Below are 19,787 nucleotides of genomic sequence, written 5' to 3' on the forward strand. Positions count from 1 at the left end.
CATCTCATTGACATTTATATATCACTTTCTATCTGCCAGGCACTTTTTCTTTCTTTCTTTCTTCCTTCCTTCCTTCACTCATTTATTTTCACTTTACAATTATTATCTCATTTTATCTTCACGATACCCTGGGAGATAGGTGTTATAATTATCCCCATTTTACAGATGAGGAAACTGAGGCAGAGAGGTTAAGTGACTTGCCTAGGATCACACAACTTGCACCTGTGTGAGGCTGCAATTGAACTCAAGTCTTTTTGCCTTTAGGCTTGGCACTTTATCCACTGCATCACCTAGCATTAGATTCTCACAAGCTTGTGAGGTGTATACGGCAAACATTTTTATTTCTATTTTACAGATTTTGAAAATAAAGCCCAGGGAGATTTTGTGATGCAACTTCCCCCTTTTCCCCATTTGAGGATTTTTAAAAATTCGATTTGCACTGATGCAAAAGTCGTTATATGAAATGTAACAACTTCAGGGTAGATAAAAGTAATTTACATTCTTTCCCTCGATGAACTATACAGATTTTACGACTTGTCCTAGGTTACGTAACTGGCTGAGTCTTCTGACTTCGAGTGCTCTTTTCATTAACAAACTGTCTCCAACAAACATTAGATACTGAGGAGTTTAATGACAACGGCAAGAATGACATCAGCATTAAAAGGAAAATACATAAGATCAGAGAAGGAGAGGCCAACTAGTTCAACCACCTCGTCTGACAGATGAGGCAACTGAGTCCCGGAAGTTTAAGTGACTCGTCCAAGGTCAAATCTCCGAATTCTTTGTTTGCCTCATTAAGAGGGTCAAGGAAAGGCAAAGAGGTGCGTCCGTCCAGCCCTAGGGGCCAAGCTGAGCTCAAACTCAAGCCGCTCGCCTTCTTTCCACGCTTCCCGTCCCCGTCCCCAGGCCACTGCTTCCTCCCACTATCTCCTCCCGCACCCATTTCTCCTTCCCCTCTTTCCTCCTTCCTCTCTCCTCTCAAACTTTCCGTTCGAATGTCTGCGCATGCGTAGGACACCCACGGAAGCGAACGTTCTTTCACGCTGTTAAAGCGACGGGGTCACGGGGTCATCCCGCGGAAGATGGCGGCGGCGGCGGCGGGGACGCTGACCTTCGGTCGCTTTCTGAGCCGCAGCCTCGGGGCCTCCCGGGGCCTTCCTGTGGCCGCCAGGTGTTTTGGGGTGAAGATATCGCCCTCGGGGGAGAAAATTACCCACACGGGCCAGGTAACGGGGGAAGGAGGAGGAAAGAGGGTCTCTCGTTCTTCCTTACACCCCCCCCCTTTTGATGCCGATACCCCTTGTCCCCCCTCACTTTTCTTGTGGACTCCTGGGAACTGTGGCGTGGACGGACAGTCCAGTGACCGACGGACGCTCAGCCCCTTCTCGCTCCCCCCCTTCTATCCCCTCTTCTCCGCTTCCCCCCCCCCCAACCCCCGTTCACCCTTTTCTGCCTTTCTCTCTTATTTTCTTCTCTCCTCCCCCTCCTCCCACCAGACACGTTTTTGACGCTCAGGACGTGTTCGGGCTTGTGGGCGCCCCGTATTCGTGCTCTACACCCTTGGTATACCGATCTCTCGAGTCCCGTTAGCTCAGAGCCCTTTTTTTTTTTTACCTCCCCCTCCCCATCTCCATACAAGACATACAACCCCATCCCACGCCCCCCCCCCTTAGGGGGCCCCTACCGTGCACTGGAGAAGGCTGTTTGTCCTCTACTTATAAGTGTCTAACACCTTTGACATTCGGGTGACCTCGGTTTGGATTTGTTTTGTTTTTTGCTTGTGTTGTATTTCCTGCGGTGCCTGGTACTTAGCCCTTAATAAATGCTTTTTTTATTATTGTTATCTCTTTAAACTACCTTTACTCCACCTTTTGTTTAAAACAACTCACAAAATGGACCCATCTTGCTCAGAGTTAATTACATACTAGCGTCGTCAGAATTAAACATCAGTTTATTTTAGGAAGGAACATTAATCCTTTTCCATGCTGTGTCCCTGTTAAGATTTTAAAATGCCTTTGAGTTTTCAATTATTGATAACCATTAGAAATCGAGGTTGCTTTTAGCGACAAAGGTAAAAACGGACCACCTGTTTAGGTCTAGGTTTATTGTATTGTAAAAAGTAACCCCATGTGTAATTGTAATAATCTAATCTTCAATGCCCGTTCTTTGCCTAACATTCTGATTATCCCCTGTGCAGTTATTTTGATTATGAAGGAACAGTGTCACATATTTCAGAATGTAAAAACACATTTAAGCTTCTACTGAAAACATTTTTAAAAATTTTGTATTGTGGATAATGGAAGTTTGAATAAGTCACCTGGCCTGTAGGTTAAAACTATAAAATCTAGGTGTTTAAAACATGAACAATTGAAATTAATAATTTGAATTATTTTGACTGCATTCATTAAATTAACTGTAACTTAATGGTACTTGACTATACAATAATTGTTATTAATGAACATTTCTATAACCTTGGGAGGGAGGCATGTCATATCTCCCATTTTACAGATAGGAGAATTGAGGCAGACAGAGCAAGTGACTTGCCCAGGGTCACACAGGTAGGAAATACATGAAACAGGATTTGAACTGACTCGGGGCCCAGCACTCTATCCACTGTACCACCTCGTTGCCTTATTAAAAAATTATTGAAACAGATGCAAAGAGTAGGCACTTTACAATGGTGTATATTTTCATTTTGTGTGCTTACAAGTACAGATTTCCCCATTTTGCCATACTTGGTTGGCTAAGTTACAGTGTCCAAATGTTGAGGGAAAGCTTCCTTTAAACTGAAGTATTTATGAGTGATGTGTACTTTTTAAAGGACAGTTTTCCTCTTACATTAGAGTAGGGGACTCATTCTTTTTACTGTTTAAGTAATGATTAAGTTCCTAAGCTTGTATTAAAGAAAACATCAAGGATCATTTATCAAATAACATATGTAAATGTTTTGAAAGGGATTAAAAAACTTAAAATTAAGTTGGTACTATTAATATTTGATTATTCAGGGAAGCATAATGTAATATTTAACTTGAATGTCTACTTTGACAAGTATGCTTAAAGTAAGACAAAAATTATTGTTTTAAAGGATAAGTTGCAAAAATAAAGCACTTTTTTTTTTAAAGGTTTATGATGGAGAAGATTACAGGAGGATTCGCTTTGTTGGTCGCCAGAAAGAGGTAAACTTATATCTTTCAAAAGAGAGTTAAGCCTTAAAATCCTAATATAATAAGAGAAATGAAATAGATATGCTTAATTGCACATTTAGGATCACAGAATATCTTAGAATCATTTAATTTCTTTAATTATACATTTCTTCAGAATGTTAAATTCAATCTTTTGGGAAGTGCAGTAGTGATGCCACATTTTTCATTTTTGAAATGTCTAGGTGGATACATTGTTCATTTGAAGAAAAATAATTGTGTTTTACTTATACACTGAAATGACTACTTTATACCATGCAAGCTTTTTCAAGTCCACAAATTCTGTTGCCTATTTTTTTTTTGTCAAATCCTACTATTTTAGTCATCTAATGGAGTATGATTTTTTTTTTTAACTCCTCTTAAATAAGTTGGGTTGGTTTGTTATTTGGACATAAGGACTTTTCGATATTGGAGGTAGTATATGAATCACACTTACCGAGGTCTAGACCAAATTATTGTGACAAGTTAGAGGTAAGTTCTCATTTTCTATATAACCTAATACTATTTCTTGTCACCAGTGAGTGAATTTTAGGTTTGGGGTTGGCTCTGTCTTTCTTAACTTTTTCTCTCTTTGACTCTCTTATTTCAAGTGACAGTATTCTTACCCAGATCTTCTGCCATTGACATATGCTGTAACCTTGCCTCTCAACCTGTAGCTTCTCTCCTCTTGATATATATTTGAGGGCAGGAACTGTTTTGTTTTTGTCTTTGTATCCTTAGTACCAGACACAGTACCCAGCACAGAGTAGGCACTCAGATGTTTAATTCCTTGCTTTAAAGAATGGCCTAAACTTGTTGCCATTTTTCATTTTCATTCTAATTCTTTTAAACCTTATCTTTTTTATCCCTATTAAACCAGCTTTTTGTCCTCCCTAGGACACCTGTAATCATTCTATTAAAAACCAATTAACTTATTTCTAGTTACTCTTCTACTCCATGACTGCTACCATACTTCTGCTTTATCTGCCACTCCAGAGTTCTTTGTCACCTTGAGCTTTTGCCATGATGATCATCATTGTTGTCTGCTTTATTCACTCTGACTGTAGGCCACAGCATCATCACTGGAAAAAGGTCACAAGTATACAGGCTTGGATTTACACAGATTCATGCTGTATAGATTTATCTGGGTCCTAGGTGCTACTCAGCAGTTTCTTCTACTCATCTTTTCTTGATTCACTGTTGGAGTCTAACTTCAGCTGCTAAAAACGTCCAGTTCTGTTCTTCCCTGCTCCTCAACTCTGCTGTTGATAAAATTACCTAGCACAGTACCTGGCACATAGTAGGTGCTATAGAAATGTTTATTCTCTCTCTGATAGGACCAAGAAGAGACAGATATTGTAAGGTAAACAGAAAAGTTGAAGGGGGAAGGTCATGCTGGGAGGTAGGTGCTGTTATTCTAGTTTTACAAATGGGGAAACTGAGGCAGACAGATTAAGTGACCAGGGTCCTATACCCAGTGAAATCAGTTTTTTTTGTGACTGGTCTTGCACTATCCACCTAGCTGCCTGGTGCCTAGGAGTCAAGTAGCAGGCATTTGTTAGGCACTAATGTATATCAGTCCTTTGTCAAGTACAGGGGAAAGCAGAAGAAAAATGAAGGAGGCTCTGTCCTCAAGTAGTCTTTGTTCTATCAGGAAAGGCAACATACACATATGTATATACAAAGTAAATATAAGTTATTTTTTGTGGGAAGACCTTAACTCCTGGGAATATTTCACTTATTTTACTATCTTAGCTCCTCAGAGTAAGCTATGAAAGTCAGCTATTAACAGATAATTCAGTGCTATTCAGGCAGGTGATTCCTCCATGCCCTTTTTCATTTTGATCTCAAACATCAAAATGGCTTGTATTTTTAGGATGCTGGAGATAGACTTACATATATGTTTGAAGCCTTGAGAGTTTGGTTTTTTTTTTTTGAATTATACAAGCCAAGTGATCAGTTAATTAGGTAGCTAGGTGGTACACTCTTTAGAGCGTTGGGTCTGGAGTCAGGAAAAGACTTCTTGTGGAAAATGGCACTTAAGCTGAGTTTTGAAAGAAACTAGGAGTTCTACGAGGCAGAAGTGAGGAATGAGTGCATTCAAAGCATGAGCAGCCTGCACAAAGGCATGGAATGGAAAATGGGAGTGATGTGTGAGGAAGATCAGGCAGGTCTTTTTAGGTAGACTATAGAGCATATGAAAGGAAGCATCGTATAAGACAGCTGGAAAGATGTTGGAATTAGATTGTGAAGGGCTTTAAATGCAAAACAGAAGAGTTTGTATTTGTCTTAGATGAAGTATTTCTCCAGTTCTAAGAGCAACTCTCTTCCACTTGGTTTCTTGACAGTCACTTCTTGCCTGCCACGAATCAAAAAAACTCTGACCACGTATCAAAAAAACTTCCTTTTTTGTTTTGAATTAAGTTTTTATTTACATGACACTGTAAGACAGGAAATTCCACATAGAAATAAGAACTCTATATTGAGGATAAAAGTTTTCTGCAGTATGTACACAGTTCAAACTGTTCAAGTATGCATTAGTGCTACATTAAAATCACATTTTAAAAAAGATCTTAGTGGGGGCAGCTAGATGGCGCAGTGGATAGAGCACTGGCCCTGGAGTCAGGAGTACCTGAGTTCAAATCTGGCCTGAGACACTTAACACTTACTAGCTGTGTGACACTGGGCAAGTCACTTAACCCCAATTGCCTCACTTAAAAAACAAAAACAAACAAACAAAAAAAAGATCTTAGTGGAGAGACAGATAAAATTATACCAAGAATAAGGCACACAAGACTTGAAAGTTTTGACTGTAAAATCTAACGTCAAAGGTCCCAGATGTGCCATCTTGAATCTGGAAGGTATAGCTATCAGAGCTAGATTCTGGTACATTTTGCTCTTCTTCCTCTGCAGAAAAATACTTTTCATTTAAGTTTGAGGAAGCCTTATATACTGTTTCCATTTCATTTTCATGGGACTAAAGTGCTTCAATTCTGTCTAGACCTCCATATTCTTCAATCAGGATACAGTTTTCCAGTTTCATTTAGTTTTTCAGCAGCCAGAAAAATAGTTGAAATTGCATACAAAATAATCAGGACAATTTTGACATCTTTTGCAGACAAGAGGTTGATTAAGGGTTCCAGAATTCCCTTTTGGACAAGATACGTAATCTGTTCAATTGTGCCACCATTTGTGTAGTTTGTGACAGCCCATACAGCTTCTTTCTGTGACTTAAAGTTTCCCTTTGACAGTATTCCAACCAAGTATGGAACTAATCCATGATTCACAACTTGCTGTATTTGGTCCTGACAGCCAGCTATGATGTTTGACGTGGGTCAAGCAGCCTCTTTTTGGATATTGGTTTTTGGGATGAACAAACAGGCTAGGAAAGACAACAAGCATTCCTCAATCTATTACAGTCTGAGTTTGTTCATCTTTCTCAGTGACCATGTTTCCTATAGCCCATAAGGAAGGAGTTGCTATTGGCAATTCACAGAAGTTTCACTAGCTGTGTGACAACTCTGGTTTTCACAGCCACTTCAGTCCTGTCATTTGAGCCACCTGTGAGGTAGGAAATGGCCCAACAGATGTCTGCCAAAACTTTTGGATCATCATGATGTAAAAGGCGAAGTAAGATAGGAAGAATTTGCTCAAAAGCTTCTGTTGGGGGCATCCTGGTCAGATTTCTTAAGAAGCCATGTGCTAATGAAGATATATCAGGAACTGTAGGAAGAGCTAAAAGAGGGTCTTTTGTACTATACTTGATAACCAATTTTCTGTAGGCTGATCCATCACCTGCAGTGTTTCCCAGAGCCCACACTGCCTGTTCACTGATGTGAATCTGGGGAGAGGCAAACAGGGCAATGAATACAGGTATAGCCTGTCCATCTACCACAGCCTTGTTTTGGGCTGATGTTCCAGAAGCTGTGTTAGTAAGTGCCCAAGCAGATTCAAATTGAAAAGGATTACAGTCTGTCCTGCCCAAGAAGCCTACAAGCTTTGGAATCATACCAGTATCAATTCTTTGATTTATGGGAGGCTGTTTTTCCCTAGAAAGGAGTTTCCTAGCAGTTTGAGTAGCTGGAAGTTGAACCTCCAGATTATTACTCTTTATACCTTTGACAATTTCTTCAACAGACCAAAGCACAGATCCCTGGTTATTTCAGTTTTCTTGCAGAGGAGAAGTAGCATCATCAGGAAAAGTCCTGACATTACTTCTTTTCAGCATCTGCTTATCTTTTTTAGCTTTCCTCAGTTCTGTATTCACTTCAGTATGCTGGCACTTCATTTCTGTGCTGTCTTTCCCTTCGTTCTTAAACCTATTAAGCTGAGATGGCTGGTGAGTTAGCATTTTCATTGGTGGACAGTGTTGTGTTCAACACTGGGAGAAAAGCAAGGAGGGAAGTTGCAGGAGGTTGCTGGCCCATAGGGGAAGCGAGAGGAGTTTGCATTTGTCTCAAGGTTAGACTTCCAGCAACCATTACAGCTCAGCCTAGAAAGTCTTGTCTAAATAACTTTCTCTAACATCTATCTTCTTCCAGTTCCAAACATTTATCTTCATTACTTTGAAAAAAGCTTGTTTCATCTATCCCAGATTTTTATCTCTTACTATGGTTTATCTTCATTGACTTTTTCTTTATCCCCTTGTTCCTAAAGAGTGTAGGTCTCCAAAGTTTATTTGTTGATCTTGTGATCTCTACAGTCTTCTGTAGAGAGCTTATCTACTCTTCTCTTACACGTGTTTCACCCCTCATTGCCCCACCCTATGTCATTTCATGTATTTTAACATACTGTGGTGTATAGACATTTGGCCTGAGAGTCAAGAAACCTGGGTTCAAATTCTGCCTTGGCTGAACTGACTGTGATTCTGGGCGAGTCACTTAACATACATGTTCCAGGCAGTTCTAAAAGTTGTTTCAGAATAGTTGCTGATCTCCTTGGTTGGGCATTTTCTTCCCAGGGAACTGCCTTTGTTAGGATCACTGGTTTGCACTTAAAAAAAAAGTCGTTTCATAATAAAGTCATTTCTAGATTATGACCAAATCCCACCTTATTGTCACAAAACTAACATAATTCAACCAGTTACTAATTTATAACTCTTCCTCTGAAACTCCTTTCTGTAATGGGATTTAATCTATGTTTTCAAGGAATTAATGACCTTAGGCCAGATATGCCTGTTTTCCAACATGAATAATTACAGCCCAGCTTTACTTCTCATTTTTGAATGTCATTTTTCATTCTTCAATGTAGTGACCTTGAGAGCTGACTTCAAAGGTAGGGAGCCATGGATTGAAGTCTTGCTTCTGACACATTGGTTTTGTGACCAAGGGCAGAACACTTAAACTCTCAGTGCCTTAGGTGGTTCTCTGAGGCAGCTAGCAGAAAAGATGCCATTTGGATTTGGTAGAGGGAGTTTCCTAACATGGGATTTCCTGATTCACACCCCCCTCCCATGAAGGTTAAGTGACTTGCCCAGGGTCACACAGCTAATAAGTGTCAAGTGTCTGAGGCTGGATTTGAACTCAGGTCCTCCTGAATCCAGGGCCTGTGCTTTATCCACTGTGCCACCTCGCTGCCCCCATGGGATTTCCTTTATGCCATTGAAATCATTCCATGTTTATTCTTGCCTCTAAATCTTTTCTTATCTTGTTATTCCTTACCTGGAATTCCTTTTCTCTTTACTTTTTAAATACTCTTCATGTTTTAAAATTCATGTAGTCCATGAAGCTTTTTTCATTTGTACCCCAACTATACATATGCAGTTAGTTAGTAGAAAGACCATCGTATTTTAAGTTGAGAGGCCCAAATTTGAATCTTACCTCCAGTACTTAGTAGGTGTGGAACCATGTACAATTCACCTAATCTCTGTGGTTTTTTGTTTCCTCATTTGTAAATTAGGGGTGATGATCCCTATTTGTATCTATCTCACAGGGTTGTTTTGAGGATCAAATGAGATAATATATGTAAAGATGTTTGTAAATCTTAAAGCATTATATAAATGTTAGTTATTATCATACCATTCTATAGTAATTTCCACCTTCTCAATTTTGATAGTATTTGCTTTTGCCATTCATTTGATATTTAATTATGTACTGCTAGTTTAAATATGTATGCATATTTTATTTTTCCAGTGAGAGTTCTTGGAACATAGATACTTTTTTTTTCCTTTTTTTCCCCCTTTTTTTCCCCTTTTTTCTTTCTTTCTTTCTTTTTTTTGTGGGGCAATAAGGGTTAAGTGATTTTCCCAGGATCACACAGCAAGTAAGTGTCAAGTGTTTGAGGCCAGATTTGATCTATCCAGGGCTGGTGCTTTATCCACTGCGCCACCTAGCTACCCCTGGAACATAGGTACTTTTTCTTGTACTTTGGCTCTCCCATAGTACTTACCATATTTCTCATCACAGAGTAGACAATAGACAGTTGTGGAAACAATGAATTCCACATCATTCTGGTAACTGGTTTTTGTGTTCCTAAGCCTTCTGAATAAGATGTGACATCACGATGCTGATTATTCTTTTTTTATTTTTTTAGTGAGGCAGTTGAGGTTAAGTGACTTGCCCAGGGTCACACAGCTAGTAAGTGTTACGTATCTGAGACTGGATTTGAACTCAGGTACTCCTGACTCCAGGGCCAGTGCTCTATCCACTGCGCCACCTAGCTGCCCCAATATTGATTATTCTTAATTACTTTTTGCTCTTCTTTCTTACACTTATTTTGTCTATGGTCATTTGTTGTGTATATTTGTTTTAATTGAGTTTTACTGATACAAAACTATTCTGACGATGTGGGGAGACTGAAAGAGCCAAGAAACCATCTCGGCCTCTTTCACCTGCTAATATATACTACTATAGATAAAGTCCACTTTGCCTTCAAGCTTGTTTCCTTCTTTGTAAAATAGAAGTCCTGATTTATATTTGTAAGATCTCATATTTTCCAAGACTATAAATGTATTAGTATTATTACTACTACTATTACTACTACCAGCAGCATTACCATTTCTGCTGCTACCACTGTTGCTACATTTTCTCAATCTTGTGTGTCACCAAGTTTCCTCACTGAGAAGGTAGTATAATTTGGATTAGTTCCATGCTGCTTGTCTATTTTGTGTCTTCACCCATTTTACTGCCCTAGCTTGAAAGTTACCTAATGATAGTCACCCATCACCTATAACAGAGTTAAGATAATTCAGTGCTATTCATCAGGTGATTTCCTCATTCTCCCATTCATTTTAATGGCAAACATCAAAATAGTTTATATTGTTAGGATATTAAGAATATAATTAAATGTGTGTTTGAATCCATGTGACAATCTTTTTGTAGTATACATGCCAAGTGGCCAGTTAATTAAATAGCAGGCATTGTGCTGGATACGGTGCTGGGCCTGGAGTCAGGATGACCTGAATTCTAGTTTGTCTTTGACTCTTACAAGCTCTGTGACCCTGGGCAAGTTATGGCCTTTGCATCCTTTCCTTGTCTGTAAAATAGGAATCATAAGAGCACTTTACCTCCCAGGGTTGTAAGGATTCAGTGGAGTGGTGCCTGTACAGTGCTTAGCACACCCATGACACATAGTGAGCACTGTATAAATGTAGAGGGTTTTATGTTTAGGCTTTTTCATTTCTTTGAGCCTGTGTTCCATTATCTCCCCTTAAATGCTCCTCTTAAGATGAAAGTTTTGATTTGTCTGGTTAAAGTAAGAATGCACAAGTATCTTCATTTTTAAAATCTGTGAATAATAATGAATTTTTGTCTCTTGCTTGCTTTCAAAGACTGATCCAACAAAAATAATGGGGGTAGAAGAAAAATGTATTTACTCTCCAGGACCCAAAGGAAAGTATTTGAAAATATGAATTCATAAACCCCAAGGTTCCTAAAACTAGTGGCTTAGTCAGTAAGCTATCTAAGGTGTCCTTTAATTTTATCCTTCATGGTAGTTCCAGGACTTCTAACCCTAACCCTAACCCTAACTGTTTCTCTCCCTCCCTCTGTCCCTCCCTTCCTTCCATTTTTTTAATACTTTCTCTTGCTAGGTGCCAGTAAGATAATCACTGAATTCTCTGTCCCTCAAAGCCAGTTGGAACAAGTCAGTACAAATACTTCAGCTCACCCCTCTTTTGAATTATCTTCTAAACTGTTCCAGTTGAAAATTAATTTCTGTAAGGAATCATAGTTTTTATCATAAAATTAGTTTTCATGAAAGTATAGCTATAAATAATAGGTATATCTGTATTTTAAAAATCAGTATTCATTGAGGATTTAAACTTATTTAATTTTAAAATACAGTTTAACTCATTTATTGTAAACTTAAGTTAATGAGAATCAGGAGTTTTCAAATTTTTATGAGACAGTTTAGTATTTTAGAGTTTTGTGGTTGATCTACCTTACTTTTCACTTTAGCTTTAGCATTGATCTTTTGTTGTTTAGTTGTTTCTGTAGACTCTTAAATCATGATTTCACCCCTCTGCTTCATCTTTTTTGGTAGGATTTGAATTTGACAGCAAACATTACCCAGCAATTGCTATCTCTAAAAACTATCATTTGAGTCAAAGTCCTGCCTTTTAACAGTGGGGAAATTTTAGCATTAACTACTTCATATGTTTAACTTGTAATTAAAAAGAAGACAAAAGCATGGCTTTAAGGCTTTCTTTGTTAGCGATATGCAAAGCAGAGAAGTATTTTTCTTGCTATAAAGCAGAAGTTGGATAGTGTGGAAGGTACATGATTTGTCACATGCTTAGAAAAAGCCTTAGCCATTGCTTCAAGCTAATCAGAAATATTTAAGGCATATGACATTCAATCCATTAATAGTACTCATAAAATAATTTTTTTCTGTTAAAATTTCCTTAGTGATAGTAAATAAAATTGAAGCTTTTAAAAACATTATTATTTTGACGTGCCATTAGCATCTAATAACATTTTTCAGATTATAGATGGATGTGTTTTTGTTGCTTCGTTCTTTACATTCTTTCAGTTGAACTGAATTTCAGGAACCAGACATTAATAATTGGAGGGTCATGATTTCCCTTCAGATGTACTGCAATAAATGACAGTAGTGTATGCCCTTTGTCAGTCAGAAATGTCAAGGCATCAGATGCCCTTCCCTCAAGGAGATGGCTAGGTCTCTTTAACTGCCATGATTGGTGCCGATCTATTTGTTAGTGTGGCCTGTGTGACATTTTTGTCACTTATTTAGGAATTGTATTATTTAAACTATAAGCCTTCATTTGTATGGTTAGTTGCTTTGTCCATCAGTAGCAGAGGTGAACAGTACATCACTCATTTCATACCACACTATAAGGATGTCACTGTAAGGGGAGAGACAAGACTGTCAACAAATATATTCTGTTTAAAAGACCATGTAATACAGCATTAGTATAATGCTACACAACTTGATATTTTTGTTTTATTGTAACTGCATTTTATCATAAATTCTTTCACCTTGAAATTGAACTTTAAGAAGAAAGCTTATAAATGATAATGGTAAATTACAAATTGCAGAGTGCTTTAACATACTTTTATACTTCTCTAAAACCTTGTATTTGTCTATATATGGTGGGATAGTTTTATTTCAAATACATATGTGTGTGTGTATGTGTATCTTCAGAAACAATCGACTGGTTTAACAAATAACTTAAGGATAGCTCTATTTACCTAACATTAGCAAGACTATAAAAGTTAAATAGTACTATATTGGTTTTGGATTTATTGTACTTGCCTATTCCTTTTTTGGGGGGAGTGGAGCACTTTTACTCTATAATAGAAGGGGAGAATTATCAGAACATTTTTCTATAGTTAAGGAAGAGGAGTTTTGATCCATGGTCATTTGACATTTCTTAGCAATTTTCAACTTTACTAAAGTAAATTAATATAGAGGGAATTTATACCTTGCCACTCTTTTTTTTTTCCCTTGTAAAATGGATTTATTAGGAAAGAGGAATACATGACCCAGAGAAAGTCATGATGGAAACTGTCTCTCTGAATGGAAGGAGAATTGACTTTTTATACATTTCAAACAAAGAAAGCTCCGTACCAAGTAAGGAGATTGCAAAATATACCTTGCCACTCTTATACAGTCAATGTTCTAACATTCCCTAAATGGGAAGTTCTTTATTCCATTTGACCTCAGTTTTAATCCCAATTCTGCTGCTAATGTGTGACCTTGGCTGGAGGTGATTGGTGTTTTTGATCTGGCGAGTAAAATACTAAGTTGGAAAGAAATCAGAGGTGAATATTCTCTGTAGAAGAGTGCAAGGTGTAGAGTTAAAAGTGAGGAAAATATGAGAGGATGGGAAAACTGAGAAGGAATGGGACTAGCTCACAGGGCAATTAGTCTGAGGAATTATAGGAATATAGAACATATATATATATATGTTCTGTTGGTTATCATGGAATTATTTCCTGTCAACTAGTGAGTAGATTTTTTTTTTAAACTAGATAAGTTTAGTTCCTGAAACCATGTATTTTTCATGTTCACCTGCCTACCAAAATATAATAGACAATTTAAATTAGATTGGAGAAAAATATTTTGTACTAGGCAAATATTTTTTGTCCTGGCATCACACACAACTTTTAGAGCATTATTGAAATACTTAGCCTCTCACTGTTTTATGCATAAAACTTCCTCATTTTCTTTTTCAGTCTATCTGTAGTCATAACAAATTTGACACTGTTGACATAGGACTTTGCAAAAATTCTCAAGATGTTGTTTTAAAATGACAGTTTTATTTAATGTTGAATACAAGATTGCAGTGGTTCTAAATATTCTTTTTCAAGTCCTTTGTTCAGCATGCTATATTACCAGAACACTTGCCAGCCTTCTTAGCCTTAATATTCCTGTATTCAGTGTATATATATCTTATGCCATTTTCTCCTCTTCCATTTCTATGTGGTATTTGCAGTGTGTTCAATAAACTTTCTCTTTTGTTTCAGTATACTTTCTGGCCTTTACTGAGATCTGTATCAGTAGATGACTGCCGCTTTTTCCCTAGTTGTCTTCCATGAAGGTTCAGCTATTATCAATCAATATGTGGAAAACACACAAGCCTATGTCTCTACTCTGTAGCCTAATCGCACTTGTCATAAGACATCTCAAGTGGGATATCTTATCACCAACTCAAATATGTCCAAGGCAAATCTTCTCATTTTCTACCCTCTCCTGCCTTATCACCATCTTTCTGAGTCTAGAAACCTCAGTCATTTTGAAAGTGTCACTGTCCTTTTTGCTCCATCCATCTTTTCTTGCTTTATCCTGCTGTGTGATCCTCAGTAACACATCCCAGATCCACTGCTTCCTTTCATATCCATAGACTTAATCTGCACTGTGGCTATCTCTTATTGGAAAATGAAACCTCTGCTTCATACTTCCCTGCAGTCTTTCACAAAACTGATTTGTCTTCTGGCTCTTTTTTGTTTGATCAAACCACTTACCTTCTAAAGTCCCATTGTTGGATTTAGAGAAGCAGTGTGACAGAGTCGCCAGAACTCTGAACACCTTTGAGTCAGGAGTACTTGAGATTGAATCTTTCTAAAGACATTTACTTCATGTATGACCTTGGATCAGTTACTTAATCTCCCTGAGCCTCAGTTTCCTTATAAAACAGAGGTGATAATAGCACCTAATTCCTCCCCTTGTCCTGAGGATCAAATGAAAATGTGATTGTATGTGAAGTGCTTTGTAAATCTTAAAATATTATGCAAAAAAACCAGCTGCTATTATAATTATGATCATCATTTTAGATATGCTATTATTTACTTTATGAATAACAAGCAAGCTTTGCATTTTATAGCATGGAGTCTTATAAACCTTAAAGTTCTCTATAAATCAATTACTTGTAATAACAAACTCTTATGTCACCTTAAATAATTCGATCAACCATTGTCCTGCTCTTCAGCTGATTCCTTTTTTTTAAAAAACTGGGGTAATGAGGGTTAAGTGACTTGCCCAGAGTCACACAGCTAGTTAGTGTCAAGTGTTTTAGGCCAAATTTGAACTCAGGTCCTCCTGAATCCAGGACTGGTGCTTTATCCACTGCGCCATCTATCTGCCCCAACTGATTATCTTTTTATTCGTTCTCCAAAGATTTACTTAATACTCTGTTATTATATTACTCCTGCCTCCAAGCCTTAAGCTTTGTTCTGCCAGAACACCTTCTTCCCTGACAGTTTGCCAACTCCTGAAATTACATCTTTCATGAAGGAATAAAGGAAAGTTAAGCTCCTCCACACATCTCTCCCTCAGTCTGCCTTCTTTTTTCTATTCACTAAGTAAAATGTGCTTGCCTTTTTACTTATTTATGATCTAAAAAATTATGTTTATCCAATGTTTTATCAGTGGTCTGTCCTTTATACCGTAAATAAATAAGAAGATTTAAATTCATTCATTTCAGTGCCTGTTCCAGAGGACTGGGATTTTCTAGCTTGTAAAATGATATAGAAAGGTAGATACCTTTTGATGATACCACCTGACCTTTTCATTCTAGGTTAATATTTTATAAATTGTTATAAAAACTTATTAAAGTTTTGGGGGGCAATTTGGGGGAGGTGATAAATGACTTAAAATATCTCTTGCCTTTTTAAAATAAAAGCAGTTATCCTTAACCTTGGGCAGTTTTAGGTGTACTCAGCTATCTAACCTTCTGTTAATTACAGCTCTTAATCTGAATTTCTGTAAATCTACAATAAAGTGATATTTAATATTTATAGTGATGACCTTGAGGCCTGTGAAATGAAAAAAAGATTCATTTGGGGCATTTGTAATTTCTAAGTGGTCAGGTAAAACTTTTTTTCTTTCTTTTGTCCAAAAGCCATTATAAGTCAAGGAATAAACCACTTTACATACAGTTTTATTAAATTAGAACTTTTGAAAATTGCTATTTCATGTATATTATAAAATTGGTGTTTCATGTATGGTACTATTCTTTTTTTTTTTTTTTAATTTTTTGGTGGGGGCAATGAGGGTTAAGTGACTTGCCCAGGGTCACACAGCCAGAAAGTGTCAAGGGTTTGAGGTCGGATTTGAACTCAGGTCCTCCTGAATCCCGGGCCGGTGCTTTATCCACTGTGCCATCTAGCTGCCCCTGATGTTTGGTACTATTCTAACCAGAATATTTGATTAAATAGAATAATTTATTCACTAACCATACTGGATCATTTATTTTAGATTTAAAAAGTCAAGGTGTGAAACAAAATCTATTCCCTGAGGAAAAAATGTTTTAATCAGTACAGATAAACAGTTGACATTCTTATGTGAAAAGTTGTATGTTGTTTATTTATTTTTTGAGCAAGCACGTTTTTGTCTCTAAAATATTTAAGTATTCACATTTTCCTTTTGAGATCCTACCAAATTAGGGTAAAAGAATTTTTTTTTTGCCCTAAAAATACTTTTTATAGACATTGACACTCATAATAGTTGTCATAACTATCTTCCCAACATTTGTAAAATAAAAAAACCACAAATACTAAAAATTTGCATTTTTTATTTGAAACTGACAGTATTTATAGAATGATATAGTTATTCCACTAAAGTCCTACTCTACTGCCTCATCATGGATGGGAGGCTGACCTTGTACTTTTGAAGGCCATAATAATGGAGGACAGATTCTGGTAGGCTTTACTAAGCTGGAAATATTTTGAAGATAGATCTAATGATAGCTGGTTTGCTGGTCACCTTAGGACTAGGCTATCTAAGTGTAAAAAGGCTTATCACTAGAAGGTTAGCCACCACTTGGAGAGGTTTCAAAATTCCTGTTTCAGTGGTATATATTTTTTTTAAATCAAACTATTTTTCCCCCACACTTCAGGTAAATGAAAACTTTGCAATTGATTTGATAGCAGAGCAACCAGTGAGTCAAGTGGAAAGTCGAGTAATATCATGTGATGGTGGAGGAGGAGCGCTGGGTCATCCAAAAGTATATATAAACTTGGTAATGTATTCTACTTTGGCCTTTTATTGTGCTTACATTTTAAGTAGCTGTTAAGTATTCTTTGATTGCTTTGTTTGTGACTCACCTGCCTTACTGATTCACAGTCTTTTTTTTCTAACCATTTGGCATTTCAGACTCATCTGTTTAATTTATATCTCATCTACCAGGCTATGTATAGTTTTCTGTCTACCTACCTAGTCTACTTCTCACTTACAGCTCTGTACCTTTGTAGATATATACCACTATGCTAGCCCCTCCTCTGCACTTTGCATATATAACTAATTTATTAGACTGGGAGATTTATTAGATTCTGTAAAGGTATCAAGAAAAATGTGGAGATAACAGGAAAAAGATTTTTCAGGAAGTTTAGACAGGAAAGAAAGCAGCCATAAGATGAACTGAGTGGCAGAGTGAATAGATTTCCTTCTAAATTCATGAATAATCCTTAGTGTGGATGATGTTTAGAAAATATTTTTGTAAGAATAGTGTCAAAATGGATACATAACTTAGATATAAAAATATCATAATTAAAAGAACATGGAACATATTAACTATCAGACTAATGGATAGGAGAAGATTTATGAATAAACAAGAGATAGAGAGCATTGTGAAATGTAAAGTGGATAATTTTGATTACATTGAATTAAAAAGGTTTAGTACTAATAAAACCAGTGTAGCCAAGATAAGAAGGAGAGCAGAAAATTGGCAGGGGTTGGGTAATGGATGGGAATTTCATATACAGTTTCTTAGAGAAAGTTCTCATATCTCAAATATAGCGAACTTTTTTCAGACAAAGGACACAAACAGACAGTTTTTCAGTGAAGAAATCAAAGGGGTATGTATATATATGTGTGTGTGTGTATGTGTGTATGTGTGTGTGTGTATCTATAGATAGACACACACACATATATATATATACACATATACAGAGTCATATGAAAACATGCTCTAAATCATCGATTAGAGAAATGCAAAAACAACTTACCCCTTTGAATACCTGGTCATATATAAAGCTTTGTAAAGTTAATTTTTAATTTCATGAACTTCAGCAACTTATTAACTAGTTTTTAGAGGACTTTTCATAAATAAAGTTGTAGCAAAAAAATAGTGATTGTGTTTAGAGTTTGTTTTTTCTTTTTTACAGGACAAAGAGACTAAAACTGGGACATGTGGGTATTGTGGACTTCAGTTTAAACAACAACACCACCACCACTGAAACCAGTTATATTCTTTGGGCCTTGTATAATTATCTGCATGTAAGGATTTTTTAAAAAAATGCTTATTTAAGAATCAAAAAACATAAGCTTTGTCTTAAAATATTCTATGAATAAAATATAATTGTTGAATGTAATTTGTTTAAGGTGATTTCTTTCCCCCAGCAATGAAATACAGTCCTTTAACTGCATTTTTTTTTTTTTTAAGTGAGGCAATTGGGGTTAAGTAACTTGCCCAGGGTCACACAGCTAGTAAGTGTTAAGTGTCTGAGGTCGGATTTGAACCCAGGTCCTCCTGACTCCAGGGCCAGTGCTCTATCCACTGCACTACCTAGCTGTCCCCTTTAACTGCATTTTAAAAGAAAGTATAGGAACTCATGATAGAAGAGGATCTCCAAATCCAGGAAAAAAAACCAAAAAACTGTGAAGTAGATGCTGAATGAACCATACTATTTCTTTTGTTTTTGGTCCTGATGTTTTTCTATTTTGAGGTTTTTCGTCATTGCTCTGATTTTTCTCTTATAACATGACTAATGCAGAAATATGTTTAATGTTATTACATATATCTATATATATACACACACGCACACACACAAAAATATATATAACCTATATCAGATTACCTGCTGTCTAGGGGAGGGGGGAGGGAGAAAAATCTGAAATTGGAAAGCTTGTATAAACAAAAGTTGAGAACTATCTTTACATGTAACAGGGAAAAAAATAAAATACTTTATTAATTAAAAACAAAATAAAAAGTATAGGGCAGCTAGGTGGCACAGTGGATAAAGCACCAGCCCTGGATTCAGGAGGACCTGAGTTCAAATCCAGCCTCAGACACTTGACACTTACTAGCTGTGTGACCCTGGGCAAGCCACTTAATCCTCATTGCCCTGCAAAAAAAAATTTAATTTAATTTAAAAAAAAGAAAGTATAACATTCAATCTTTTAACACACTGATTTGCTCTCAAGAAAAATTAAAACCTTTCAGCAAATATTAAGATAAAATTACTTTAATCCAAAAGTTTATGTATTGAATTATTGGTATAGTGTAGAGATTATAAAGACAGCCTTATATAATAAAAAGAGCACTGGATTTGGAATTTAAAAATTGGATTTGGCTTCCAGCCTGATGTATATTAGCTTTATGATCAGAGACAAATCATTTAATGGCTTGGAGCTTCAGTTTCCTTATTTGTAAAATGGATTTTTCTTTTTTTCTTATATCAAAGATGAACATTTCAAAATGGAAAAAAAAATTTGATTAAACAGTGTATTATGTATAGTTTGCATATGTGTATATATAATATACACACACAAGTCTCTGTATTCATGTGTGCACCTGGCATATAGTAAGTGCTTATTAAACATATTGTTTGGTGATGGATTGATTGTATATATCAAATTTCTTCAATTTTCCTATAATTTATATTCTGAAAAGTCTAGGGGTGCTAAGAAACTGACTTACCCATGATC

General features: G+C 36.6%; 1 protein-coding gene and 1 pseudogene across 1 annotated transcript; one reads left to right on the plus strand and one right to left on the minus strand.

Annotated features, from left to right (window-relative positions):
- Nucleotides 1–1,048: 1,048 nt before the first annotated feature.
- NDUFS6 (NADH:ubiquinone oxidoreductase subunit S6) lies at nt 1,049–18,368 on the plus strand. The gene is made up of 4 exons (XM_043963880.1): nt 1,049–1,226; nt 3,123–3,176; nt 16,978–17,100; nt 18,245–18,368. Exons 1-4 carry the CDS (start codon nt 1,083–1,085, stop codon nt 18,314–18,316), a joined length of 393 nt encoding a protein of 130 aa, XP_043819815.1. The 5' UTR covers nt 1,049–1,082; the 3' UTR covers nt 18,317–18,368.
- On the minus strand, nt 5,848–7,943 carry LOC122725292 (annotated as a pseudogene).
- Nucleotides 18,369–19,787: the final 1,419 nt, after the last annotated feature.

Source organism: Dromiciops gliroides, chromosome 1, assembly GCF_019393635.1.
Source record: "Dromiciops gliroides isolate mDroGli1 chromosome 1, mDroGli1.pri, whole genome shotgun sequence".
In the NCBI taxonomy this organism is placed as follows: domain Eukaryota; kingdom Metazoa; phylum Chordata; class Mammalia; order Microbiotheria; family Microbiotheriidae; genus Dromiciops; species Dromiciops gliroides.